The 27,939-nt window shown below is 40.6% G+C and overlaps 3 protein-coding genes across 3 annotated transcripts; all 3 read right to left on the bottom strand.

Annotated features, from left to right (window-relative positions):
• Positions 5,193-6,848, bottom strand: LOC109235924 (DELLA protein RGL1-like). The gene has a single exon (XM_019402168.1). It carries the CDS (start codon positions 6,846-6,848, stop codon positions 5,193-5,195), a length of 1,656 nt encoding a protein of 551 aa, XP_019257713.1.
• Positions 7,698-10,155, bottom strand: LOC109240942 (DELLA protein RGL1-like). The gene is made up of 2 exons (XM_019407633.1): positions 9,465-10,155; positions 7,698-9,311 (listed from the first exon to the last, which is right to left on the bottom strand). Exons 1-2 carry the CDS (start codon positions 10,013-10,015, stop codon positions 8,084-8,086), a joined length of 1,779 nt encoding a protein of 592 aa, XP_019263178.1. The 5' UTR covers positions 10,016-10,155; the 3' UTR covers positions 7,698-8,083.
• LOC109226362 lies at positions 11,025-12,861 on the bottom strand. Its single transcript, XM_019391145.1, has 2 exons — positions 12,301-12,861; positions 11,025-11,681 (listed from the first exon to the last, which is right to left on the bottom strand). The coding sequence occupies exons 1-2, from the start codon at positions 12,719-12,721 to the stop codon at positions 11,215-11,217; spliced, it is 888 nt and encodes a 295-aa protein (XP_019246690.1). The 5' UTR covers positions 12,722-12,861; the 3' UTR covers positions 11,025-11,214.

Here is a 27,939-nt window from a genome sequence, read left to right as displayed (position 1 = left end):
CCATAGATGCATCTATTACCTCGCTCGCGAATTAACCATGTTACGTGGTCAAATGTAATCAAACACATCAACAGGCAGACAAGAACATATAACTAGGGAGCAATTACTCACTGAATTATCATCTTCTCTTTTAAAAGCTAAGAATGGTCATATTCCTCTTAACTAATCTCATTTATCATAATCACCATGATTAAACAATCCTAATTAAACATAGAGTTGCAAGAATACCACATAAAGCATGCCTTTGGGTCCTAAACTACCCGGACTTAGCACAATAGTAGCTACGCACAGACTTTCGTCACCTAGTGCATACGTAGCCCTCGCATTTAATAGCAAATTATTAGATTACATCACATATGGGGACAATTCCCTCTTACAAGGTTAGATAGGAGACTCACCTCGCTCCAAAGTACACTTCCAATACCAAGAATGAGCCTGAACTCTCAATTTGGAGCCGAACGATCCAAAACTAGATAAACGAGGTAGGAACTAGTCAATACAAATTTACAAGATCATATTCTAACTATTTAAGCAATTCTCTACCCTTAAACACAAGTTTCCTAAAATCCGACCCCGGGCCCACGTGCCCGGATTCCGAAATTTTTCAAGGGAAGTTGTTCGTCATAACCCAAGGATCAATAATATATGATTTCTAATTCATTTCATAACAAATTCCGTGGTCAAATCCAACTTTTGTCAAAACCCTAGGTTTTTGCTCTAACCCCATTATTTCACCTTAATTCTAGTGTTTAATCTATCTAAGAAACGAGTATTAAACTAGAAATAGGTAGAATAAACTTACCTCAAGATGCTAGGTGAAGGTCTTCTCTCAAAAGCTCTAAAATCGCCCAATGGAAGGGTGAAATATGGCCAAATCAACTTAGAACCCGTAATAAATGAAGCTCACTGCTTCAGCGATTTCCGCATCTTCGGTCCCGCATCTGCAAGGAAGAGACCGCATCTGCGGACGTTGGCCAAATGGGCTGGGACGGCTCCTACGGTCTTGGAGCCGCTTCTGCGATTTTGGGCTTGGCCAGCCTTGGCCGCATCTGCGAGGGAACGACCGCATCTGCGAGGGAACGACCGCTTCTGCGGTCCCGCACCTGCGACCGACCAACCGCAGGTGCGGTTATGACAAAAGCAACAGCTTCAGCACTTCCCAACTTTTTCAACTTCACTCGAGCCTCGTCAGTTTGACGCTCGGGGCTCCCGGATCCCGTCCGAACATACCGACAAGTCCGAAATCATGAAACGGACCTGCTCGAACCTTCGGAACGCCCGAAACAACGCTAAATCTAAGAATCGCCCCCTTAAAACCAATTGAATCAAACTTATGAACTTCAAGTTCTTAATTCTCCTCTAACGAGCCGAAACGCACTTAAACTATTCGCATTGACACCAACTTTTGCAGGCAAGTCTTAAATATTATATTGGACTTGTACTGGGCTCCAGAACCAATCCACGAGCCTGATACCAACGTGATCAATCATTATTTAGTTTCTTTAAATCCTTGGAATTTCAGTTTAACAATTTCTAATAAAAATTTATTACTCGACCTAGGGACCTCGGAATTCGATTCCGAGCATACGCCTAGGTCCCATATTTTCCCACAGATCCTCCGACCGTCAAAATACGAATCCGGGCCCGTTTGTTAAAAATGTTGACCAAAGTCAAACTAGCCTCTTAAGAAATTCTTAAGGAATCAAATGAGCATATATCAACCCAAATTCTTCCAAATCCCGAACCACCATCCCGCAGGTCGTAATTTAGTTAAAGCAAGCACGGAAAGTTTTATTTGGGGGGAACGGGGTTCTAAAAAGCAAAACAACCAGTCGGGTCGTTACATTAACAGTTCGGATTATCGATTTTACTCGATATATGCCCACCCCTACTTGTAAGTTGCAAACCAAGTCTTGTGTGGACACATGTGGAAAGTAGCACAAGAATCAAGAACCCAAGAATTCTATCATGACTAGAACTCACAACACAGACTTCCCCTACATAGTCACTACATCAGAATTATTGTCAGTGTCAATAATATCTGCCGAATTATCTATTTTCTGCTTCCTTCTTTTCTCCTTCAGCTTAAGACAATCTCTCTTGTAATGACCTTGCTCTAGACTTTGATCTGGCAGTTGATTTTTTCCCGTTAAAGTCATTTTATTGTATTCTTCCTCCAGGGGAGGATGCACCCTAGTCCAAGCGGTGTCATCCGACACCGCTTCGCCGGAAAACTTTAGTTATTGCACATATAAACATTGTGCAAAAGGTATAGGTATAAATCATATGACAGTACTGCTGAACAAAAGATAGTGTGTAGTGTGATGGTTAAGCGCCTCCTTGCAACCTCGAGGTCTACAGTTCGAATACTTTGTATGCATTTTTTTTTGCATTTTTTTCTTTTAAGCCTCTTTTGTTTAAAAATAGAATTGTGTCCTCTTCCGTGACACCATAAGTGATAAAGAAATACCATTTAACTTCTAAAAGTAATTATTTTACAATAAGATAAAAGAATTTTAAACCATAACTACGAAAAAGTTCTCATCCTCTATAACTCGTAATTTCTAGGTGACAGGGTTTGATGGTGTTGCTCTTCTCTATTTCGTATCTCCCATATTTATTGTAATAAGTTGTTCACCTCTTTAAATTTTGACACCGCTTACAAAAAGTCCTGCGGATGCCCCTGTCTTCCTCTACTCACAAGACCCTCACCCTCAATTCTTCTGTCCTGAAAGCTCTTTTTCAACTCGTTAGATTTTAGTGCATTACTAACATCTTCCAGTGAAATACTGTCTTTCCCATGTAGCAGCGTATCGGCAAAAGTATCATATGACGGTGGAAAGAACATAGCACTATCAAGGCCTGATCCTCACTCTCAATTTTGATATCCACGTTCTTCAGGTCAATTATAATTGAATTAAACTCATCAATGTGAGTTTTAACAGGTGTACCTTCGTTCATACGGAGATTATATAACCTCTTTTTCAGGTAGAGGCGGTTTGCCAGCGATTTCTTAGAATACAGATCTTCCAGCTTCTTGCATGCCATTACTACAGAAGTTTCTTCAGCAATTTCTCGAAGAACGCTATCTGTAACGCTCATGAAGATCGCATTCAAAGCTCTTTCCTTCAGGTCTTCCTTCTATATATCTTTCATCTCTTTAGGAAAATCCTCATCAATTGCCTTCCATAACCCTTGTAATGCCAGGGACGATTTCATCCTAATCTTTCATACACTGAAACTAGAACCCCCCGTCAAATTTTTCTGCTTCGTACTTTGTTGAAGGTGATGAAGACATCTTAACTCTAGATTATATGTAGAAACCTGCACCTTGCTCTAATACCAATTATTGCGAAACATCGTGGGTTAACTAGCACACAATCACACACAAAAATAGAGAAGAAAAGTCAACACAAGGATTTAACGAGGTTCGGCTAAGCGTAATCCTCGGGGCAGAAGCAGAGAGAGTTTTCCACTATGAATGAGAAGAAAAGCACAATACAATCTATAGAATCCCTAAGTACAATCCATATATATATATATATATATATATATATCCCAAATAGTCCAAAACCTATAGGAGAAGACAATAGATTTTCCTTTCCCAAATCTATTAGGACAATGAATTTTCCTAAACCTATAGAGATTATGGGTTTCCTAAAAATACAAGGAAATAGTTCAATCCATAAATTAAAAGTCACCCTCTCGATGTTCTCAATTAGTAAATATGCAATACTATGGTTCGTTATTTGAGTAATTCACAATTTTCATATTCTATAGGTAAAAAGAACTTTAATCATTCATTCGTTAAAGAATTTTGAGAGTCAACAGTGCTAATTAGTGAATTCAACACATGAGTTGCATAGAAACTGTTGGGCTAGTCCCGAGTGTTGAGCGTTAGGCGTGTTTAGGGCACAAGTCTGGCGCTTGGGGGCGTAAGCCTCACATAACTAAGCCCCATATATGAGCCTCAAGGCATTTTGATAGTGTCCCGCCCCACAGCGAGCCCAGAACAGCCTTTTAAAACAAATGGAAGTGCTCTAATCTCAAATTTTCAATTCCAAGTATGGAACTGGAATGAGTTGTTAATTGTTGCTTATGCAAGGATAATAAAGATATTTCATGGACCAAAATAATATAACTCTACATTTCAGTGATTTTTGAGAAACAAATTTAACGGTTTGCTGAAGAACCCTTCTTTTATTGGTTCAACAAATGGCAAAGTTTACCACCATTTCTTGCCTTAAATAAACTTCAACTGCCAATTTATGTTTAGCGCATGTGACCCAGATGGAATTATCCAGGTACAAATTGATAATGTTTTAGTTTTACTAACAGCTTGTTTGAATAGTTGTTACCTGGTGTATTGTATCGTATTGTTACTTTAAATACAATATTTCGATTGTTACTTAAATTTTATTGTATCGCCTTATGGAACGACCGATTTGGCGTGGTCACGCCGTTACCTAATTTTTTCCCCATTTTGCCCCTTTTTATTATTAAATAATTCGATTTTATCCTTTACCCTACCTTTTTATATAATAATATTATCTCGTACCTTACTTTTTCTTTATAATTTGCAAGTTTATTCTTCGTATTGTTGGTGCATGACATCATGAAACGACGGCAAACAATATAATATATCCAAACATTGTATACATCAAAACAATACAGTACAATACCATATGATATATTATGAAACCATACATAACAACCATCCAAACTAGCTGTAAAGAAACCTTCTGCAAATGTAGCTTAATTTTTATTTTTGAACAAGAATATTCAATAGGTTCCTAACCTAAAACCAAAATCTTGATACAAAAACAAGAAAATAATTCTTGTTTACCACCTTAGGTAGCAATATGAACAATTGGTTGAAGCTTTAAAGGTCTCCTATAGAAGCTGCAAATTGAAAAATTCTCATTCTTATTTAAATGAAGATAATTCTGTTTGCAGAAACCGAGTTTAAGAAATTATGCAAGAGAAACAGCTGTGATACACACAAATCTAATTATCTAAATGATAGGAGTACACTATATATAATACTAGTTCTTTACACTATATGATGAGCATTTATAACTTAATTTGTTCACTCAAATACACTCATCATTCAGGAACGGGTCTAGCAAAAAAGGTCTAATTCACACAAAGCAAATGCACTCATCCTTACAAATTAAAGTTTGCCAAAAACCTCAATGGAATTTCCAAGCAGAAGTGGAATAGATTGGAGTCCCTTTCCAGCTGACTGTGAGAGACCCTCCATTTACATCTGCACTGCAAGAATTCCTACGTGCAAACTGCTGAATAATCAAGTTAGCCTGATACAAGCATGTCTCACTCAGCTTTACTTCTTCCATTCCAAACCTCTTAAAGAATGTTCTCCACACATCAAGATTCACACTTCTACACACCCTTTCTTTTCCTTCACTTCCTACTATGTTCCAAATCCCGCTTCCATATGTCACTGATTCTAGTGTCATCCTGTGTTGATCATCCCTCTTCATTACATCTTCCAGGCAATCAAAGAATGCACTGTAATAGAATAAAGAGTCTATGAAACGATTCACAAACATAGGTGAATTCAGATTTGCCTCTACTTCTGAGACTACCATTAATTCTGGCTGCAGCTTTCTTACAACTCTCATTGCAGTTTCTAAACAGTTAGGTTCACAGATCATTGCCCTCAGAAAGAATGCAGCATAAATTACTAATCCTTCATCAGGTTCTATGTCAAAGTGATTTTCTGTCAGTTGGTTTCTATCTGGTAAAAAGACAATCTTGAAAGACAAGGGAAAGTTCAAGGACTTAGCAAAGCTCTCTAAAGACTTGCCTGTTTCCTCTACTCTTTCTTTATTTACTGATTCAATAACTGTGATTTTCATATGTTCAATTGGATTATCTTTTCGCTCTGCTGCTGCTTGGATCAAGGATGCCCACTGTACGCCCGTCCTGATGAGGAAATCGATAAGGTGAACTTTAGATTTTGTTGCTACACTTTCTAGCATGGCTTGAATTCCTGTGAAATGTACCACTTGGGTGAATGGAACTTCTTGATGAAATTCTAGGTGTGAGGCGTCGAATCTTGATGCTATACAGATACTGCCATCTCTTTCCACACGGGGTTTTGGCATTAACCTTCCTGTTTCTCTATCTATCCTCTCTTCAAGCGCTTGTGCAAAATAAAAGACTGCTCTTTGTGCAGGATTACCTGTGTTCGATGCATGGGGTTGGCACTGACTCAGCATTTTCCTTGCGCGGTCATATTGTTGGTCAGAAACTTTCTCAGCTGCAGCTAGGAGGATTTGAGCAAGTTCTACGTCTTGATTATCTTCTTGAGAAAGGTTCGAGAGAGCAGAACCATACGGATGGAGAAGATTATTTATGTTAATGAACTTGTTAGAAGAGAACTGGATGAATCTTTCTCCAGCTAGCCTCATGATTTGCATCGCTGAGAGCTTCTGGTACGCGTTGGTTCTGTTGTTCATATTTCTAACTTTATCTCCTTCAGTATTCTTGCACCTGCTTGGATTGTTCCTCAGCAGTTCAAAAGGAGCCAGATATAAAAAAGGTGTATTGTCCACATGACTTCCTGTTTGTACTTGTGGAGTAACTGCATACACATTCATTTCTTCTTGCTGTTTATTCATTTCTTGTACTTGTGGATTGACTGCATATTCTTGATAGAAACCAGAGTTGGTGCAGAAGTTCTGAATATCTGCGGAGTCCTCCATAACTGATAATTGGTTGTAACTCTTTGCAGTATCATCTCTACAGCCTCTGAGAGAACTATCGCTACCTGGGATTTGGTTGGAAGTGAATGATGCAAGATGGAACGAGGGATTGGCCATATGGTAATTTGCAAGTGCCTCCTGATCCACTAAGGTTATCTTTGTGTTTTTCTCAAATTCTAAGTTTATAATTACTATAAATTACAGCAGCTTGAAAACTTTGACAGATTAACCCTTCATAAAAGAAGAGCATATACGGCTTAATTTAGTATTTTGACAGATGATGACATAAACCTCTAAAAGATTGGCAATATGAGTTAATTGCAAATAGTTATTATCATTATCATCTAGAAAAATTTATGTTTATTTTTGTGATTAAGACGACGAGGTAATATAACTGGCTTTCTGGAGTTTTGATAAGAATATAAGGAAGAGATAAAACAAGACATGGCACTAAGGACAATGTGGTTTATGTTGTGATTTAAGACCTTCTTAAGAAATTCAGCCTACTTACAATAGGACATACTCTACTTTTGTTAGATAGTCATTTTCTAAAATGAGATGGTGACATACTATGCGAATAACAATTGAGGTAGATAACAATTGTAGAAAATGTAAGACCACCTATACATGAATCCGAGACAATCAAATGGACATCTCACCAAAAAAAAAAAAAAAAAAAAAAAAAGACAAGAACCTGTGCACGATATTAACAAGGCCTCCCTCAAACAAATTTCTTTAAGCAAAGAACTGCATGGATGAATGGCTGATACAATGCTGATACTTTGGATTTCTGTCTGTTCTTGTGGAAGTCATGGTTATCTTTTATATTCTATTCAATAGGTTGTTCATTAATTCATTCATTGTGATTTAAAAAATGGGAAAAGAAAAAGTGGCCTTGCGTGCACGGGAGATTTGGGTTCAATGGTAAAAGGATAAACCAGAAGTATGACATTCAGGATGAGGTTATACATTTAGGAGTCATAGGACTCAAAATTTTCTCTTCATATTTTCAGGCCTAATCACAGGTGTCTAATGAAATTCTGTGTTAAACACCCTAGCTAAAGGGTAAGAGTAGTAATTAACCGCCCCAACTCAGTCTCTCGCGCATGCAGCTTTGTATGAGGACCTCCTTTTCTTCTGCACCTGTTAGCGGTTCTCAAAACATAGAAGGAAGGGTGGGCAGCAGATACCACGAGCCCTCTGTCCCCCACATATGAATTTAATAGCAAAATTCTAGACTTAGCTTGGAGATGCCTAATAGTCATACCAGCTACAGAATGTTGATGGTATACAAATGAACTGAGCAAAGCAAAAATCCTATTTGTTTCCTCAACAAGACCAACTTCTCTTCCTCACAAGAACTTCCAAATGGAAAGAGAATGAATTGGTGTTCCCTTCCACCCGATAATGAGGCCTTTCCCATCCTTGTGAAGATTACAACAACTGCCTTGGGCAAATTGCTTGAGAATTAGATTAGCTTGATACCAAGCTGACTCACTAAACTCTTCTTCCACCATACCAAACCTTGAAAAGAATGCTCTCCATACTTCAAGTTTCACATTCCTGGTGAATCTTTCCTTACCCTCAGCAGCCACAATGTTCCGAATACCTTCACCAAAATACAACCCTTCAATCGTTCTTCGACATGGACTGTCTCGATCCATGCACTCCTCAAAACAATCGAAAAATCCACCATAAAAGAATAGTGTCTCAATAAAGCGGTTTAAAAATGATGGTGAATTATGGTTTGCTTCGACTTCGCCAATAACAATAACTGTTGGTCCAATGCTTCTGACTACTTTCATAAAATTTTCCAAACAATCTGGTTTTGGTATCATTGTCCTTAAAACAGTGTTACAATAAACAGCCACAGTCTCATCTGGTTCAATATTGACTGATTCTTTCTTGAAATCTTTCATGTCTGACAGGAAAACTATATCAAATGAAAATGACAGACCCAAAGACGTGGCGAAACTGTGTAATGTGTTGCCTGTTACTTCAAACTTCTCTTTTTCTGTGCTTCCAACTGCAGTTATCTTGAGAAGCTCAATTGGGTAGTCACTTTTTTCAGCAAGAGCTTGCATCATGACTGTCCACTGAATTCCACTCCTAATATTAAAGTCGATCAAATGGATCTTTTTCGCGCTTCTGACATTTTCAAGTATTGTTTGAACTCCTGCAAATTGCATCACTTGACTGAAGGGAAGTAATTGGTGGCAGATCAAGAATGCAGAGTTGGTACCTAATGCCATAGTTTTTATGTACTTGAGGTGGCGATCTTCATCCGTACATGTGTATCTTCCAGTTGCGCGATCAATCCTCTCTTCTAAAGCCTTAGCAAAATAGAAAGAAAGTCTCTGAACGGGATTACCTGATTCAGATGCCACCCACATACAACGAGAAATCAATTTTCTAGCCAGATGAAATTGCTGGTTATTTACTTCTTCTGCTGCAGATAGTAGGAGGTGGACAAGCTCCATGTCCCTTGTTTCCTCTATACTAAGTCCTGAGAGTGCTGAACCATAAGGGTGCATAAACAGAGAAAGACCGTCTAGCTTTTGGGTGGAGTACTGGATGTACCTGTTGAGACATAATATAATTAAGTAATTAAAAGTATGTTTTCTCTAATATTTTTAACTTTTAAATGAGATAGTCAAACACTTTAAAATGGTATCAGAGTATGCAGAGGTCGTCTAACATCTAGAACTTTTTGATGAGATGGTCACGTGATACCTTTCTCCAGCAACCTTCAGGGTTTCTTCCGTTGACAACTTGTGGTTGTTACATGCACGAGCCTCATAGGTTAGCGCATTATTAATGCTCAAGTTTTCCTCGCTCGATTTCTTGATCAGTCTGCCATAATTATTCAGTAGCTCAAAGGATGCTAAAGAAAACGGAATTGATCTTTCATTGCTAGAGTTGCCGATAAGTTGTAGGACTTGAGGCTGGAAATCATCATTCTTTGGTTCTTCAATACTGGATTGGATTTGGTGTGTGTTGGTGGAGAACTGACTCTGCATCCAATTTGATATACTTTGTTGCTGATCTTGGAATAAGTTGGTTGTAACTTGTTCATTAGATGTATTCTCTTCATTGCACATGGAATAAACCGAATGAATATCTGCACAATCTTCAAGTTCAAACCAAGGATCTTCGACCACTAATTCATTTCTAAAGTGCTCATCAGTAAAATTATCATTTGAGATTGAGACATTAGCCATGGTCCCAATTCCAGGACAAATTTGCTTGGATATTGATCTTTTTATGGCTATGGTAACATTCATTTGATTAGGGGTAGATATAGCAAATTAAGAATTAGATTGAATGACATATTACAAAACTTGAGAGTAATGAAAGTGAACTCTGCGAGCCAAAATATAACCTGGCCATAGAGGAAACATAGTACTATAAAATATTGGTGCAATATGATGTTTCCATGGCATGGACAAGAAGAAGAGTCAAGGTAAAAGACTAGACTCCTTCCTATGGATTTTATTTTTCAAGAAACTTCGAACGAGGGCCACATCATGGCGTGGAGATGTTTGATTAGTTAAGGAATACATGCATGTGGACAAGATGCACAAGACAATTAGAAACTGATAAGAGCATAAGAAAATTGAGTGATTGACATGTTTAAAATGTAAAATATTACTCCCTTCGCTCCACTTTAAGTGATTTTTTTGGCTCTTTTCACACATATTAAGGAATTCATAGTTAACAATGAAAAAATCACTTAAAGTGGAGTAAGCGCAAACAATATACAATTAGTCTCTTACATCGGGGCAGGACAATAAAAGAAAACCAATTTACAAATGGATATATACATATTAATGTTTTCTCATTTACATCGTTATCACAAATTTTAGCGGTACTTTGATTTCTTCGCTCCGATAAATGGACTGATTATGATCCTTTTTGTCTTGCTATATATCATCATCATGTTTGGTTTAGACACCCAATAATTTTACCAAGTAGTTAAGATTTAGGTATCCCATACTGCTTCTGAAGTACATGATGTTATCATAATTTAAAGCTTTTGTTTTTTGTTTGTTCAATTGCCTTGGACAAAACGATCTCTAACAACTTAATTAGCTTTGAGGAATGTATGGTATACCCAAATGCATAACAACGTTAATCTCATAATTTATTTGGAGTTTAACTTCGTCTGAGATTAGTACACTGAAAAATAAAATATGCAACATGTTACAACAAGTTAAAATATACTAATAGTGTAAAATTCTTTAAACTATCAATCTATACAAATTTTTCGATGTTGCGGTGCATCTTTCCCCGAGGAAAAAAATGTGAATCTGCGTTTACTTACTGGGAACAAAATTACACAAAAGAAAAAAGAGTTTCCCTCTCAATCAACGTTCATAATTGAGCGTCGTTGACCAACTAGAGGATAATATATTACAATTGATGAACAAATATTCAATTCTTTTTAACAAAAATTAAAAAACAGAGCAAAAGAATGTCATATTCAGACCTTCTCATCATTTCTCACAGAATCACCGGCATTCTCTGTGTCAACAACTCTAGGGACAACAACTCTTCTACCAAACATTACGTAAACTACCCAAATGAGACTTTTCACCACTTTGATCAAACCAATTGTAACAGTTAAATAATACAACCACCAACCAACAAAATCAACCAATCCAATACTAATCAAAAGGTCTCTTTTTTTCTCCACCACAACAACTAAAGACTCAACTTCATCCCTCAATCTCCACCACCACAGCCCACCAAAACTCATTGCCAATGCTGCCTTTTCAGCCAGTCTATTTTCCCTTGCAACACCAAAAACTGTGTCATCTACCACTGGCTTCACCACTGTCTTGGACCAAAAAAACATTGTTTCATGTAACCCCAAGAAAAATATAGCTCTTGTCAAGAATCCCCTTTTGTTACCAAGATCATGGCCATCTACTCCAGCAGCTATGCTACCTGTTGCAATATAAATTAAGCTCCTCATTAAAATATTATAAGGCACAAGAGCCAACTAGATTCACTATTTACTTTTCCTAGTCGGTATATGAATTATATACTGATTATACATAGTTATATACATATTATATGTGAATTTTGTACCGAGATAGCATAGTACAACTTTGCACATAGATATCCTATAACAAAAAAAAAAAAGGGCAGCCCGGTGCAGGCATCCTTGTTCACGCAGGGTTCGGGAAAGGACCGCATCAAAGGATATTTCATACAGCCTACCCTAATGCAACCACTATAAATATCCTATAGATTCACTATTTACTTTTCCTAGTCGGTATATGAATTATATACTGATTATACATAGTTATATACATATTATATGTGGATTTTGTACCGAGATAGCATAGTACAACTTTGCACATAGATATCCTATAACAAAAAAAAAAGGGCAGCCCGGTGCAGGCATCCTTGTTCACGCAGGGTTCGGGAAAGGACCGCATCAAAGGATATTTCATACAGCCTACCCTAATGCAACCACTATAAATATCCTATAAGTGAAATGGGAAACACCAAAATGCATTTTGTAATTCAAGAATATTAAAGATTATATTTCCAACATTACCTTCGATGCCTAAGCCAACACAAATTTGCAATATGCAAAGGAAAATCCACGCAGTGTAAAGTCGCGGTCTTGAAACTGGCTCGGTGGTACGCCTGATGAAGCACGAAGTACCACCCGTCAAGCTATGTGTAAGTGCAGCAACGCTGACAAGAGAAACAAGTATATGGAGAAAAGTGGGATTGGCATGAAGGAAGAATTTGATTAGGAGATCAGAATCTGTTTCTTCAGTGGAATAGCCTAAAAGGTCAATGAGATAATGTGCAATTGAGAGCCTAGAAAGTATGAGAAATGAGAGAGGAAATAAAAGGCTAAGGAGAATAGTTGTAAAAAATTGAAATGGCTCTCTCAACAAATTGGCAGCAGAATCCACAAGGGAAACTAATGATTTCTTCCCTTGGAATTTTTCTGAACTCGAACCCATTTGATCAAATCAAACAAGAGAATTTGAATGAATTCTTGTTGCACGTAAAGAGACGAGGAGTACTAGTACTATATATGTTCATCAACAAAGAATAAATGAAACATGAAAATTAGTAAACGAAGAATAAGAAGAAGAGAGAAAAATATAAAGTGGTTGCCACGATGTGTGTAATTTAAATTAGTTGGCATATGATAAGGTCGTTTTCCATGTCTATCAAGGTTGGCGAATTAACATAATGTTCTATGCAACAAATCCAATAATAATGTATTATTTGGAAGCCACGACATGTTTGATGCTTTCATGATAATTGATATATGGTCTAATATTTGTTTATTTGTTTCCTCTCAACTAATAGATAAGCTACCCAATATTCTTTTCAGAAATGTAGAAAGGTTATTTGGTATTGCAACTTCCAAATATTGACACTCATCACCTAATCAAGAAATTTATATGGAACCCCTGCTCTAGGTGGAACGTCATAAGAAATTGATGTCTCATGTCACCAAATTAAGTAGATTTGGAGTGATATACTGCAGCCCCCTTAGCGAAAAATAGCATTCACTACAATGCATGGTCGGATTTCAAGCCATGACATATAACTAAAGCAGTGGTAGTACCAAAAAGAACAAAAGAGTTTTACTTTATATAGTGAGAAGTTAAAAATATTTTATACTATTTACATGAAAGGCGATATATATGTTCTTTTCTTTCGCAATTTTTATGGGACTAGAACTGTTCTGTCACGAGCCAAAATCTAATTAGTTGTGATGACACTTAACCCAACCCACTAGGTAAGTCAATTAGCAACAATCATCCAATTCGTTGAGATTTACTGAGAAATGTAATGATGATATAATTCAACTTCTATACAAAAAATTCTCAATGACTGGAAGTACAAAACATTAGCTTCTAAGATTTAGAGTTTACAAATCTGGAATAAAATAAATACATCATCTATTTGAAGTATACATGAACAGAGTAATAATTCTAAAACTACCAAGAACAAGAGGCAGTTATGACCAGAACACAGGTACATCTTCAATGCCAGCTCCCGCTATACACAGCAACATCAGCATCCAAATCTGCACGCAAGGTGCAGAAGTGTAGTATGAGTACAACCGACCCATCGTGAATCAATAGCAATTGCGCTCACTGTGGGTATGCAGACTTCGGAGGGGCAGATCCAGCCCAAGCGCTATGCCAATCATGGCTTGAACTAATAAAGCCTGCTGCGATGTACAGCCTGATCCCATAAATATCACTCACAAACACGCCCTCGGCCTCACTCATTCATCAATCTCTCCTGTCTCTCGGGCTCACCACACTCATGCTAAGTTGCCCAATCAATGATACATAATGTGACAATGTATGATAATAGAGACTGAGATATGATATGCACTGATGAATGCTACTGAGTACATAACTGCAATTAAGCAAATAACTCAACAACAAAGAATGACTATTGTGGGTCACAATAGCACCAGCACATAGCCTAAAAATAATTTCTAACATAAATCATAGCTCAAGTGCTCTAACACATAGGGTACAATAATAATATTCAGATAAGATAGCTATACAGTTCCACAGAATTGACTGAATCACAATTACTATGGTGCACGTTCACACGCCCGTTACCTAGAATGTGCGTCACCTCAGCACCGATCACATAGCACGTAATTTCAAGGATTCATACCCTGAGCACCAAGTTCAGAAGTGTTACTTACCTCGAACAAGCCAAACCCAATACTGAGCAAGCCAAACAATACTCTAAAAATACCATCCCGCGCGTACCGATCTCCGAACGGCACAAAACTAGCCAAAAGCAACTCAAATACATCAAATAATGTCTAAAGAAATAAATCCAATTGATAAAGGTCGAATCTTTACTCAAAAGCCCAAAAGTCAACCAAAAAGTTAAACCCGGGCTCGCACCTCGAAATCCGACAAAACTCACAATATCAGACAACTCATTCAATTATGAGTCCAATCATACTAGTTTCACTCAAATATGACTCCGAATCGATGTTGAAAACTCAAAATTAACTCTATGAAACTTTAAACAAAAATCCCCAATTTCTCTCTTGAAATCCTCAATCAAATGCCAAATACAAAGATAGATTCATGAAATAAAATTCAAAGCGAGTAGAGAACATTTACCCCAATCCATATGGTAAAAATCGCTTCAAAAATAGTCCCAATCCGAGCTCCATAGCTCCAAATATGCAAAAATGGCCGAAACCTCCAAAATAAAGTACTTTATAATCACTGGACGAATCAATGAATCGCAATTGCGAAGAAGAAAGATGCAATGCCCAAAATTACTCTATGTGATCGCGTAACAACCTTCGCTATCGCGAAGGACAAACAACACTTCCTCCAACAATACGCTACGCTATCGCGAAAATACCCATGCGAACGTAAAGCACACAGGTGACCAAGCTTCGCGAACGCATACCTTCTTATGCGAACGCGTTGAAGAATTTCCAGCTCCCAGTTTCTCATCTCTGCTCTACGCGACCGCAGTGCCCATCATGCGAACACGAACAATAACCCACACAGCCCTACGCGAATGCAACCATCCAATCGCGACTGCGATGAAGAAAACGCCCCAGCTCCAAATTTCCTCTACGCAATCGCATACACATCTTCGCGATCGCAAAGAACAATCGAGGCACCAGAAACCAGCAGCAACCAGCAATTAAAACATGAAGAAAAATGTTCCGAAACGCGCTCGAGCCCCAGGGGACCCCGTCCGAACATACCAACAAGTCTCATAACATAAGACAGACCTACTCAATGCCTCAGATCACGCATAACAACAACGAAACGATGAATCGCACCTCAAATCAAATATAATGAACTTTGAATCTTTCGACTTCCAAAACTCGCGCCGAAACATAACAAATCAACCCGGAATGAACTCAAATTTTGCACACTAGTCCCAAATGACATAACGAAGCTATTCCAATTCCCGGAACCACAACTAACCTGATATCATCAAAGTCGACTCACGGTCAAACTTATGAAAATTCCAAACCTTCAAATTTCCAACTTTTACCAATTAGTGTGGAAACCTTTTAGAAATATCCAAATGCAATTCCGGGCATACACCCGAGTCCAAAATCAGCATCCGGACCTAACAGAACCATCAAAACTCCGATCTGAGGTCAAATACTCCAAAGTCAAACTTGGTCAATTCTTCCAACTTAAAGCTTCCTAGTTGAGAATCATTCTTCCAAACCAATTCCGAATAACCAGGAAACCAAAACCGACGATTCACATAAGTTATAATACATCATATGATGCTTCTCAAGACTTCAAATAGCTGAACGGAATGCAAATGCTCAAAATGACCGACTGGGTCGTTACATTCTCCCCCACTTAAACATACGTTCGTCCTCGAACGTGCCAAGAGTCATTCCAAAGCCACCAAATCGCCGTGTAATCTTATGATACATGTACCCGGGGGCGAACGCATGTCACCCTATACCATGTAAGCATGATAATCCAACATAACTGGAGATCACTACTTCAACCTTAGTCCGTAAACCTTAGAATCCAATTTCCAACATCTGGAATTCCTTACAAGATCCGAATCTTGCATCTACACACTGTCTAAGTCTGAACAAGCTATATCAAGCCATAACCATAGCCCAAGATGAAATCACATGATATACCACACAACTTGTATACTCGTAGCAATAACTTTCGACGGCAATAACTGCTCGATAACCAACCCGGTAAAAAACCTCATATCAACTAAAATCTTGTTCAAAACCTTTGTACATTGACGATGATGAAAGAAACACGAAGAAACTCACTGCCACTCATCAGATCAACAAGTCATGGAGCTCTCTCTCTCTCTCGTCCAACAAGAACCAAAGCCAAATCCTAAGCTGACTTCCGTTATTATTCTTCCAAACATACAGTAATTAAATCCAATAGTATTCATCAAGGTCTCATGACCTCGTCTTATCAGACACAACCATTATATTGACATGCCACGCCAGCGCAACCTAAAGCCACAAATCATGTAATCCGTGCACCAATAAGCAACAATTCAATGTACTCAAACATGGAAAATGATTCAAATGAGAGAACCATCCTACAAGCTCAACAAGTGCCACCACAAATGCAATGCTACAAACCCATCACACATAGTAGAACCGAAATACACGAATCTAACTCAAAAGATCATATCTTAACATAACTCCACGGCAACACAGGACACCATCCAAACATGGGTCATATGAAATACTTCAAGCCACAATGCTCAAAATCAACAACCACACGGAATTCGACATCAAGTACACGAAGTGCATGACCATATCCATGGAGAAGAAAATAACACAATATACCGCAATCCGGGAAGACCATAACCAAGGCGCAATCTACCATTCAACTCCCCAATAACCATCTCGCTCAATTTCTGCTACAAGGCCCAAACAAAACCACATCATGTGTGTATATAACCAATAAATCGCAATCTCTCGTAGCATAAAAGAGTAACACATAAAACATATCGGGACATGAACAAGCTCCACTCTGACCAAATGCCACACCCCTCAACACAAACAGTTTTGAGTCAACAAATCCGACTAGGTGTAGAATACACATCCTCACTGGGCCTACCAATGGGCCCTCAAATCAACTTCGGTCATCCCCAAATGGATGATTAGCCCTCCAAAAGTGTACAATGACCTAACCATAGTACATACTACCATCTAGCTAACTTTGGCCACATCTTCACAGTCCGCAACCCCAAAATAATCTGCTTCTTAGAACTCCCAGTCTCCTAATCTATAAAACACCTGAATCACCATAGCCAATCCCAACTCCATGACCCGAATGACTAACACATCCCTCGTACATAATCATCCCCACGAGAAATACTTCTATAATTCTTCCACGCCACATAGTAAAATCTGAATATCAGCAGTCGATCAACCAGACGAGTACCGCAATACCAATAAAGCATCCGTAAGTCATAACACAATGCGCCTTCTAAGATGCGTACCCGTCTGAGGCAATACCATGTAGTAATAGCAATCATCTAGTCATTTGTAACCGTCCATGTTGTCTAAGAATTCATGACCTTCCCTTCAAAACTCGACCGTGACCTTGCACATGCAAATCTCAATCCACACAACACACCGCATCTATCATGCCATCATATTAAAAGTACGAGAATCTCATAATCAACTCTGAGTCACAAGCAGATTATATACCCAGTCAGTCGAAAACCTTCCATTTGATCCCACCTAGGAGAAAATCACACTACGCTACATCCTCCTCACGCCGGTAGGACATATCCATCTCAAACTGTAGTAGAAACCATCAAGAGCTCTTCGAAACCCATTTGCACATAGCCAAGCCATCAGAACTGAATCTCTCTTACTCAACCAAGTCACGCTGGTCACCAAACCCAAGAGAATTGCCACAAAATACCTGTAGAGACTCATCATATCATAAGTACCCAATGAACCGATCATAACCATTACTGTGCCGATCCAACCTACTGCCAAGCTGTCCTATTCCTCCGAGTTCCTTCCGAATTACTCTCAAGTTGACACTTTTCTCACTACAAGAGATCTTAGCATGAAACCACACTGCCCTAAGGCCCATAAGCCGTTGTATTCCCTCTTAAGTACCCTAAAAGTACCACAACCGAGACACCTATTCTGAAGAGACCTTCTACGAACTAAAGTCGTTTCGTTCACCTTCCTGATACAGAAATGTAAAATCCATAATGATGTAGAAATACCGCAAGTCTCGACACCATCCAATTTAAATCTCAAATTCTAGCCATATACAAATCCTGAAAATTCCCAATTGCTACATACAAATCCTGAATCCTTTAGGACCTTCTTGAGAGTCATCCACTCTTCTCAAATCTCAATTGCATCACCCAACAGGACGAACGACCTGTGCTCCATTAGCGCGATAACACCCACAGAAGTAATCCACACCTCTAAGCAATCGAGTGAATCCCTACTCCATGCACACAACATCTGTCACTAATAACAAACTCAAATCATTCCGTGATTTTCATATACCCACAACGTGTAATACACCATGCATCCAGAAATTTTCTTGCTTAAGTCATCCTCAAAACCAGCCTCTATAAGTCACAGCATATGAAGCAATAGCATCTGGTCTGGCTAGGAGTGCATTGAAACGGTCCTGACCGCCTCCCGATCGACCTCCCCCTCTGGGACGACCTCTAGCTGACTAGCCCCCACCCCTAGCTACCTGAGCGGGTGGTGAAGTAACTGGAGCTAAAGTCGAGGGTTGACTCCTCTGCTGGGACGGACCCTCAAGAAGACGATGATGCTGCCTCCTCAGATGTCCGAATTCTCCACACTCATAACAACTCCCTAGCACGGGGAACGGGGACAGAAGGGAACCCCTGGCACCGAAATGACTAGTAGAAGGACCTGGCATGAAAGAGCCCTGAACCGATAGAGCACGAGACGAACTCTGGGCTGGTAGGGCACTGAGTAATGAATGGCCCTGATGTCCCAACCTAGAAAATCTAAGACTTTATACGGTTGATACATAACTACTTTATGCTCTCACCAACTTTCAACTGGCTACTTCAGCAAACTTGAAATATTGCTAGTACTTTGGTGTGAAAAGTGGCGTGTTGCCAAAATTTTGACCTTGAAACCATTTGTGTTTTCCAAGCAGCTCCACCGTCCACATAGTTCAATTACTTTAATGCTAAAATAATAATTTGTCACTTTTATTAATTTAGTTACATCAACACCACAGAAGATAGTTTTGTAATTTTATTGTTACAATATATTGTTGAGTAAAGTTCACTGATCATTCGTGAAACTAACCCTATGTTAGAGCCACTAATCATGATATTTCTTTTTTGTCTCTATTTACTTGGTGTAATTTTCACGAATTTAAAAATCACACAAATTCTAATACCAACATTTTATTTAACTGGTTTCGCACTTCCATTTACCTTAATATAATATATGATGTGGTTCATTTTTCCATTTGTACTTGAAGAGCTAAAAGTCATTGGGGCTGATAGCATAATTGCTCTATGGTCTCACCGATTTCCAACTGTTGACTTCAGCAAACTTGAAAAATTGAAAGTATGTAATCACATCATATGAAGCAATAGCATCTGGTCTGGCTAGGAGTGCATAGAAACGGGCCTGACCACCTCCTGATCGACCTCCCCCTTTGGAGCAACCTCTAGCTGACTGGCCCCTACCCCTAGCTGCCTGAGCGGGTGGTTAAGTAACTGGAGCTGAAGTCAAGGGCTGACTCCTCTACTGGGACGGACCCTCAAGAAGACGAGGACACTGCCTCCTCATATGTCCGAACTCTCCACACTCATAACCACTCCCTGGCATAGGGAACGGGGACTAAAGGGAACTCCTGGCACCGGAATAACCAATAGAAGGACCTGGCATGGAAGAGCCCTGAACTGATGAATCACGAGACGAACTCTGGGATCGTAGGGCACTGAGTGATGAATGGCCCTGATGAGAACCGTGAGAACCATGGCCTGAAGATGCCCCCCGATGAACTGGGCGAGCTGACTGAGCATGTCTGAATGGACGGCCTCTGCCGTGCTGAAACTGACCTCTTGATGGAGCACCACCAAAACCACTAGACCCCCGAGGCCTCTTGGCCTCCCTCTCATCTCGCTCCTAGCGACGAATTGACTCAATCTCGCGAGCAATGTCAATAACCTCCTCAAAAGTAGCACCTGACACCTTCTCCCTGGTCATGAGAATCTGAAGCTGATATGTGAGGCCATCAACGAACCTCCTGATCCTCTCTCGATTTGTGGGAACCAACCAGACCACATGACGGGCTAACTCGGAGAACCGCATCTCACACTGCGTCACAGTCATATCTCCTTGACGCAACTGCTCGAACTGCCTACGCAGCTCCTCTCTGCGAGACTGTGGCACATACTTCTCCAAAAAGAGAACGGAGAACTACTGCCAGGTAAGGGGCGCTGCATCAACAGGCCTACGCCTCTCATAAGCCTCCCACCAAGTAAAGGCAGCTCCAGAAAACTGAAAAGTAGTAAATGCTACACCACTGGTCTCCACAATACCTGTTGTACGAAGAATTCTCTGACACTTGTCCAAGAAACCTTGGGCATCCTCGCCCTCTGTACCACTGAAAGTCGGAGGCTGAAGTCTACCAAACCTCTCCAATCGACGCTGCTCGTCGTCAGGCATAATTGGTACCACATACTCCTGAGCTAGTGCAACCGGTTGGGCTGAAGGTGCCCCCGGTGTCTGAAGTCTCTGCACAACCTGCTCAGGTGTGCGAGCAACGGGAGTCTGAGTACCTCCCCCGGCCTGAGAAGTGGCTGCGGTCGTAGTAGCTGAGACCGCCTGAACCAGGCAAGTGCATACTGATAGAATCTGATCTAGGGCCTCCTGAAGGCCTGGAATACAATAGGCACTACCGGTGCCTGAGCTGGTGCTGGTGGAGCATCCACAACTGGGACCTGATCCTGAACTGGGGCGGCTGGTGGATCTGCAGGTGCTGCTCTAGCTATTGTGCGGGCTACACCCCTGCCCCTACCACGGCCTTGACCGCGACCTCGGCCTCTAGTGGCCCCAACTGGTGGTTGTCCGTCCTGACCGATAGCACGTGTCCTCACCATCCGTGAGAGAATAGAATAACAAAAGTTTAGTACTAGGATCAACAGATTCGCACGACAGGAATTTCAAGAAGTGAAGTTTTTTCCTAAAGGTTCTGCAGCCTCCCGAGGATAAGTAAAGACGTCTCCGTACCGATCCGCGAGACTCTACTAAACCGGCTCATGACCCGTGAGACCTATGTAACCTAGGCTCTAATACCAACTTGTCACGACCCCAAATACCCCGGTCGTGATGGCACCTATCACAGTACTAGGCAAGCCAGCCCAACATTAACAACGATAAATTCTTTTTATAAAACCATTTTCGAAAATCGATTAAGTCTCAAATTCTCATATGGAATATATAATCAACGGAAATATGCGGAAATCAGTACAAAGTATACCAACACAGCCCAACAATCTAGTGTCACTAGTCAAGAGCCTCTAAATACAACCCAAAAACTAGCTGAATAGTACATCATAAGTCTGAAATAACAGAATACTAAGATAGGAAGGGGAAAGCAGGGCTGCGAACGCCGTGCAGCTACCTTGCGATCTCCAGAAATACTCTGAGAGTGCTGGAAGCTCTCACTCTGATGCACGAGCACCTGGATCTACACACAAGGTGCGGGGAGTAACGTGAGTACGCCAACTCAGTAAGTAACTAAAGTACATAAATTCTGAGTGCAGTGACGAGCAATTAAAATCGTATAATAAGTCTCAACAGAAATATCAAGTCACATTCTGCAAATTAAAAGCCACACATCTCGTAAAACTTCAGTTCCGATTAAAAATCCTTTGAAACATTTATCCCACATTTTTCAACAGAGGCTTAGCATAAAAGAAGAGTGAAAACATTAAATATCATAAACAGGCCCCTCGGGCAAGATATCACTCATAGGTATAGCCCCTAGGGCAAGCCTCTCACTCACTCGTGACTCAGCTCTCGTCACACAATACCCACTCTCAGCACTCCGGCTCAATGATTAACTCATAGTATTAGTAATAATGATAATCGATGCGGCGTGTAGCCCGCTCCAATATACATATAATAATCGCTGCGGTGTACAGCCCGATCCAATATATATAGTCGACTACGCTCACTGGGGGTGTACAGACTCCGAAAGGGCTCCTACAGCCCAAGCGTCATATCGCTGCAGCGCGCAGCCCGATCCAATACATATCACTGCGGCGTGCAGCCCGATCCATATAAATATTGCTGCGGCGTGCAGCCCGATCCATAATATATATATATATATATATATATATATATATATATATATATATATATATATATATATATATATATATATATATCGTTGCGGTGTGCAGCCCGATCCATAATGTATATATAATCCTCACCATCGGTTCTCAACCTCTCTCAATCATTAACCTCACGGCCACTCGGGCACATAAGTGAAAAACAGGGAAAACTCAGCCCAAACAATTTTCATATTTTAAGAAGTAGAGCAATGAAACCGGATTAAACAAACAAGCAGGTAAAACATGACTGAGGATATGCTTTTGAATCACACAAAGTGAAGGAAGTAGTAAAAATACCCCTAAGGGTCTAAACAAGTCGGCACAAGGCCCCAAACACGGCGTACAGCCCAAGATATAGTATAAATCTCTAAAATACGGAATATCATAAGATTTCAAATCAAACACGTGGCTTAATAGCTGCTACGGGACGGACCAAGTCACAATCCCTACCGGTGCACGCCCACACGCTCGTCACCTAGCATGTGCGTCACCTCATTTATCAAAATAATACGAAATACCGGGGTTTCATACCCTCAGGTCTAGATGTACAATCGCTACTTACCTCAAACCGGATGAAATACTACTCCGCGACGCCCTTGCCTCTAGACTCGGCCTCAACTCGCGTCCAATCTACCCAAAATAAGAATCATAACATTAGAATATGCTAGGGGAACGAAGCCCATGCGAAGATAATCAAATTTCTTCAAGAAACCCGAAATTGACCAAACCCGACCCCCGGGCCCACGTCTCGGAATCCGATAAAAATTACGTCAATAGAACCCTTATCCTCCCACGAGTCCATGCATACCAAGAATACCAAAATGCGACCACAAATGACCCCTCAAATCCCTACATTTAGGTCTCCAATTTCCAAGCCCTAAACCCCCAATTTTAGGCTTTAGATTCCACAAATATCATGTTTAAACCAGTAAGAATTAACATAGGATCGAGTTTTAGGTTCAATAATCTTACCTCAAAGAAGTTCTATTGAATTCCCTCTTCAATCTCCCCCAAGAAGCTCGAAAACCGACTCAAAAATGGTGAACTATGGCAAAAAATCACGAAAATGGCCTTTTAAACATTCTGCCCAGCGATTTAAAATTCCTTAATCGCGATCGCGGAAAATGCCTCGCGATCGCGAAGCACAAAAGCTGACTGACCTCATTTAACCTTACGCGATCGCAATAAACTCCACGCGATCGCGGAGCTCTGCCTCTGCTAACTTACGCGATCGCGGTCCAACCCACGCGATCGCATAGAACAACCTCACCACCTCACACCAGCTCCTTCTCTCCTACGTGAATACGACATTGACCATGCGTTCGCGAACAACAATCTCTCAACCAATCGCGATCGGATACTGGCCTTCACGATCGAACTGAACAAATTCCACCTCTGCCCCACAAAGCCTACGCGATCGCAGACCCTTTTACGTGATCGCGATGAACAAATGTCTGCAACAGAACTGAAGGAAAATCTGCAACTTCTCAAACATGAATTTGATCCGTTCAACCACCCGAAACTCACCCGAGGCCCTCGGGACCTCAACCAAACATGCCAACACGTCCCATAACAACATTCAAACTTTTTCCAACCTTCGGAACACTCAAAACAACATCAAAATCAACCATGGATTCAAGCCTAAGAACTCCAAAAACTTCCGAATTCCAATTTCGATCAAAAAGTCTATCAAACCTCGTCCGAATGACCTGAATTTTTGCACACACGTCACAAATGACACAACGAAACTACTCCAACTTCCGGAATTCCATTCCGACCCCTATATCAAAATCTCCACTATCAACCGGAAAACGCCAAAATTCCAATTTCGCCAATTCAGCCTAAATCTACTCCGGACCTCCAAAACCTATTCCGATCACGCTCCTAAGTCCCAAATCACCTCCCGAAGCTATCCGAATCATAAAAACCAAATTCCGAGATCGTTTGCTCACAAGTCAACTTTTGGTTGACTTTTCCAACTAAAAGACCAACTTAAGAGACTAAGTGTCTCAAACCTTTCCAAAACCATTCTAAATTCGAACCAACCAACCCGATACCATATAACACAGATGAACAAAGCACAAAGAAGCAGAAATGGGGAAAACGGGGCGGTAACTCATGAAACAACCGGCCGGGTCGTTACAAGCAGCCTGTTATAACTTCTGGGGAGGACAGTTATACAGAAGGTCGTTCCAAGGCTTGTTGGCCGATGCTTAGGCACTTCCGAAGCTAATTATGTCATGAGAGAGGTTCAGGAAGGAATTTTGGGAAATCATTCAGATGCAGACTCGTTGGTGTTAGAATTAGTTAGGGTAGGATATTACTGGCCCCAGATGGAACAAGACGCTAAGTCATTCGTTCAGAAGTGTGAGAAGTTTCAAATCCATGCTTTGTTAGTGCACCAACCAGCAGAGTACTGCACTGGGTATTATCCCTATGGCCATTCATGAAATGGGGGATGGACATAGTCGGTCCGCTGCCATGGCTCCCGGTAAGGTAAGGTTTCTTTTGATTTTAACCGATTACTTCACTAAGTGGGTTGAAGCAGGCCCGTACCGAAAAATTGGTGAGCACGAAGTGGTTGATTTTCGATGGGAGAATATAATCTGCCGGTTCGGAATACCGAAGGAGATTTCCTGCGATAACGGGCCACAATTCATAGGCTCAAAGGTCACCAAATTCCTTGAAGACTTGAAAATTAAAAGAATCACATCTTCACCATACCATCCGAGCGCAAATGGGCAGGCGAAATCAACCAATAAGGTGATTATTCAAAACCTCAAAAAGAGGTTGAAGCAGCCAAAGGCAAGGGGCCCGAGGAGTTACCGGGAGTGTTATGGGAATATCGGACAACGACCAAGTCAAGCACGGGAGAGACACCTTTCTTTCTCGTGTACAGAGTAGAAGCTTTGATCTGGCGGAAGTAAGAGAACCAACCTTGAGGTACTTCCGGGCAAACGAAGAAACAAACAACGAAGCATTGCTAGTCAAATTGGATCTACTTGACGAACGGAGGGACTTGGCGCACATAAGGATGGTGGCTTAGAAACAGAGAATGGAAACATACTATAATCGAAGAGCCAATATCCGTTATTTCAGAGTGGGAGACTTGGTTTTAAGAAAAGTGACTCAAAACGCTCGGGAGCTCAACGAAGAGAAGTTGAGTCTGTCATGGGAAGGCCCCTACCGGGTTTCAGCTGTCACTGGGAAAGGGTCATATGAACTGGAAAACTAAGATGGAGTCAAATTGCCAAGCAACTGGAATGTGACCCACCTCAAAAGGTATTATTGCTGATGAGCACGCTTATACTGAAAGTATGTGCTGCACTCTTTTCCCTTCATCTAGTTTTTTTTTTCAATTGGATTTTTCTGGCAAGGTTTTTAACGAGGCAGCAACGGAAAGAATACTACAAAGAAAACGCCATCAACAGAAGTAAGACCTTTAAATGACAAGGAATCAAAATGACAAACCACTGCGAGATGGTTAAATATTCTTTGGCTCGGTGGCAAATTCCTATTAGGAAGAAAAAGTTGCCACCGGACCAAAGGCTATTCAACCATTTACAAGTGTTTTCCCTACAAGCCAATGGGGTGGTTAAATAATCTTTGGCTCGATAGCAAAATTCCTAACAAAAAATGAAGCTTGCTATCGGACCAAAGATTATCCAACCATTCACTGGTGGAATCCTCAAAGGAGCAAGACTTCCAATGTTCCAATTCGCATTCTTCGCATTCAAACACTAGGGGTAATGATATGAGAATACAGCAATCTGATTGCCACAGAAACCGGGACTATGAAGATCCGGGAACAAAAGTGTCTCATTGGGACTGGGGACTGCACGCCAGCCCCGTAGAAACAAGTGGTACAAATTAGCCACAAAGTAATGGAAATTTATTTCGAACTGCAAAACGAATGCTTAAGTACTTTTGAAGATAGAAGGAATAAAATAAAAACCTTTTATTTTTATCTTATTTCTTGTCCAAACGATGAATTGATTTTATCATTTGAAAGTTAATCAAGTACTTCAAATGCTAGTGCCGTAATGAATAGGAGACGTCCTCTTCAAGAGCACCGTAAACATAATGGCCCTCTCTTATGAAACTCTCATAGTAAAAGGCTGGTTTCGGAAGAGTTTATGCCCGGAACCCAAATGCTACTGGGGAAAAATGCACCTGAGCCTTGCATAATTCCACGCAAAAAAGTAAACTTTGTGAAATGCTTAAACAAAAAGCACTTTTATTTATTAAACGTGCCAATTAGCACAAGTACAAAAATACGAAAAGAAAACAACAAAGGAAAAAGAAAGCAAAAAACTAAACTATATCACCCCCAGAACTCGGGGAAAAGAAGCATCAGCGCTCCCTAGAGAAGTAGGCAGATCTCCCGTCGGCTTGGGATGTTGGCCTTTATCATTATTCTCTTCAAGTTCCTCCTCGGTTTCCGAGAACTCAGAACCAGAACCAGAAGAGTCGATTGCATCGGGCTAAGCTGGGAGGCGCCTTCGAGCGGTTGAGTCCAGCTCTCGGGCCTTAGCAATTTCATTATCAATATCAATGACGCCCGCTTTGGCCTCTTCCAAGATTTTTCTCCTCGTGTTATACATAGAGTGTGTTTTTCCAATGACGAGGGAATTTGCTCGGCGATGAAGTTCTGATTTAAGCCGATCAACCTCGGGTGAAAGGCTATCCTGGTCGGATCTCGTGGCCCTAAGGCTAAGATCAAGGTCACGGATAGTGGTTATATGAACCTTATTGTGTTCCATGATCCTCTTATACTTATCCTCCATCTGGACACGCTTCTCCTCAACACCAGCAACCTCTTCAGCTTTGGAGGTTACCTCCAAGTTATTCAATCTCTCAATGGAGGTAGATTCACACTCGACGGCAGCGAACACAACATTCTGGACCTCAAAATCATTTAGCCTTGGCTTCTCGAAAATGTACATTTAACTGGGAGGCTTCTTGGATGAGGCCATCACTTCCTGCTCGCTCTGCTGCAACCGAGCCTCTAACTCATCGGCTTCAGCAGCTTTTGCTTCCAGCATAGGGAGGCGAGCAGCAATTTGGTCCCTCTCGGCCAACAGTTGATCCCGCTCGGACTTAAGCTTTTCTTTATCGAGGATCAACTTCTGAAGGCCCTGGGAAGCAAGGAAGATAGCCTACGAAGCAAAAGTCCAAGTTAGAAAATCCTGTCATAGTAAGTCAAGAAGAAACAAGCAGTAAAAAGAACAAGTATGTTACCGTTGCTGCATTATGCATAGCATTGTTTAACAAACACTCTCCCGAGAGAGAGTGTATTTTCTTCTTATCCTTTTCTGAAGCCAGC

Source organism: Nicotiana attenuata, chromosome 1 (genome assembly GCF_001879085.1).
Source record: "Nicotiana attenuata strain UT chromosome 1, NIATTr2, whole genome shotgun sequence".
NCBI classification, from domain to species: domain Eukaryota; kingdom Viridiplantae; phylum Streptophyta; class Magnoliopsida; order Solanales; family Solanaceae; genus Nicotiana; species Nicotiana attenuata.
The sequence above is the reverse complement of the archived record's forward strand: the minus strand, read 5'-3'. Positions and strand labels throughout refer to the sequence as shown.

Bases quoted from the DNA above. Each gene is read 5' to 3' on its own strand.
- LOC109235924 (XM_019402168.1), bottom strand. From the start codon at position 6,848: ATGGCCAATCCCTCGTTCCATCTTGCATCATTCACTTCCAACCAAATC.
- LOC109240942 (XM_019407633.1), bottom strand. From the start codon at position 10,015: ATGAATGTTACCATAGCCATAAAAAGATCAATATCCAAGCAAATTTGT. The intron at 9,312-9,464 runs GTATCACGTGAC...ATGTCTCAACAG, and splicing joins CTGAAGGTTGCTGGAGAAAG to GTACATCCAGTACTCCACCC.
- LOC109226362 (XM_019391145.1), bottom strand. From the start codon at position 12,721: ATGGGTTCGAGTTCAGAAAAATTCCAAGGGAAGAAATCATTAGTTTCC. The intron at 11,682-12,300 runs GTAATGTTGGAA...ATATTGCAACAG, and splicing joins TGTTGGCTTAGGCATCGAAG to GTAGCATAGCTGCTGGAGTA.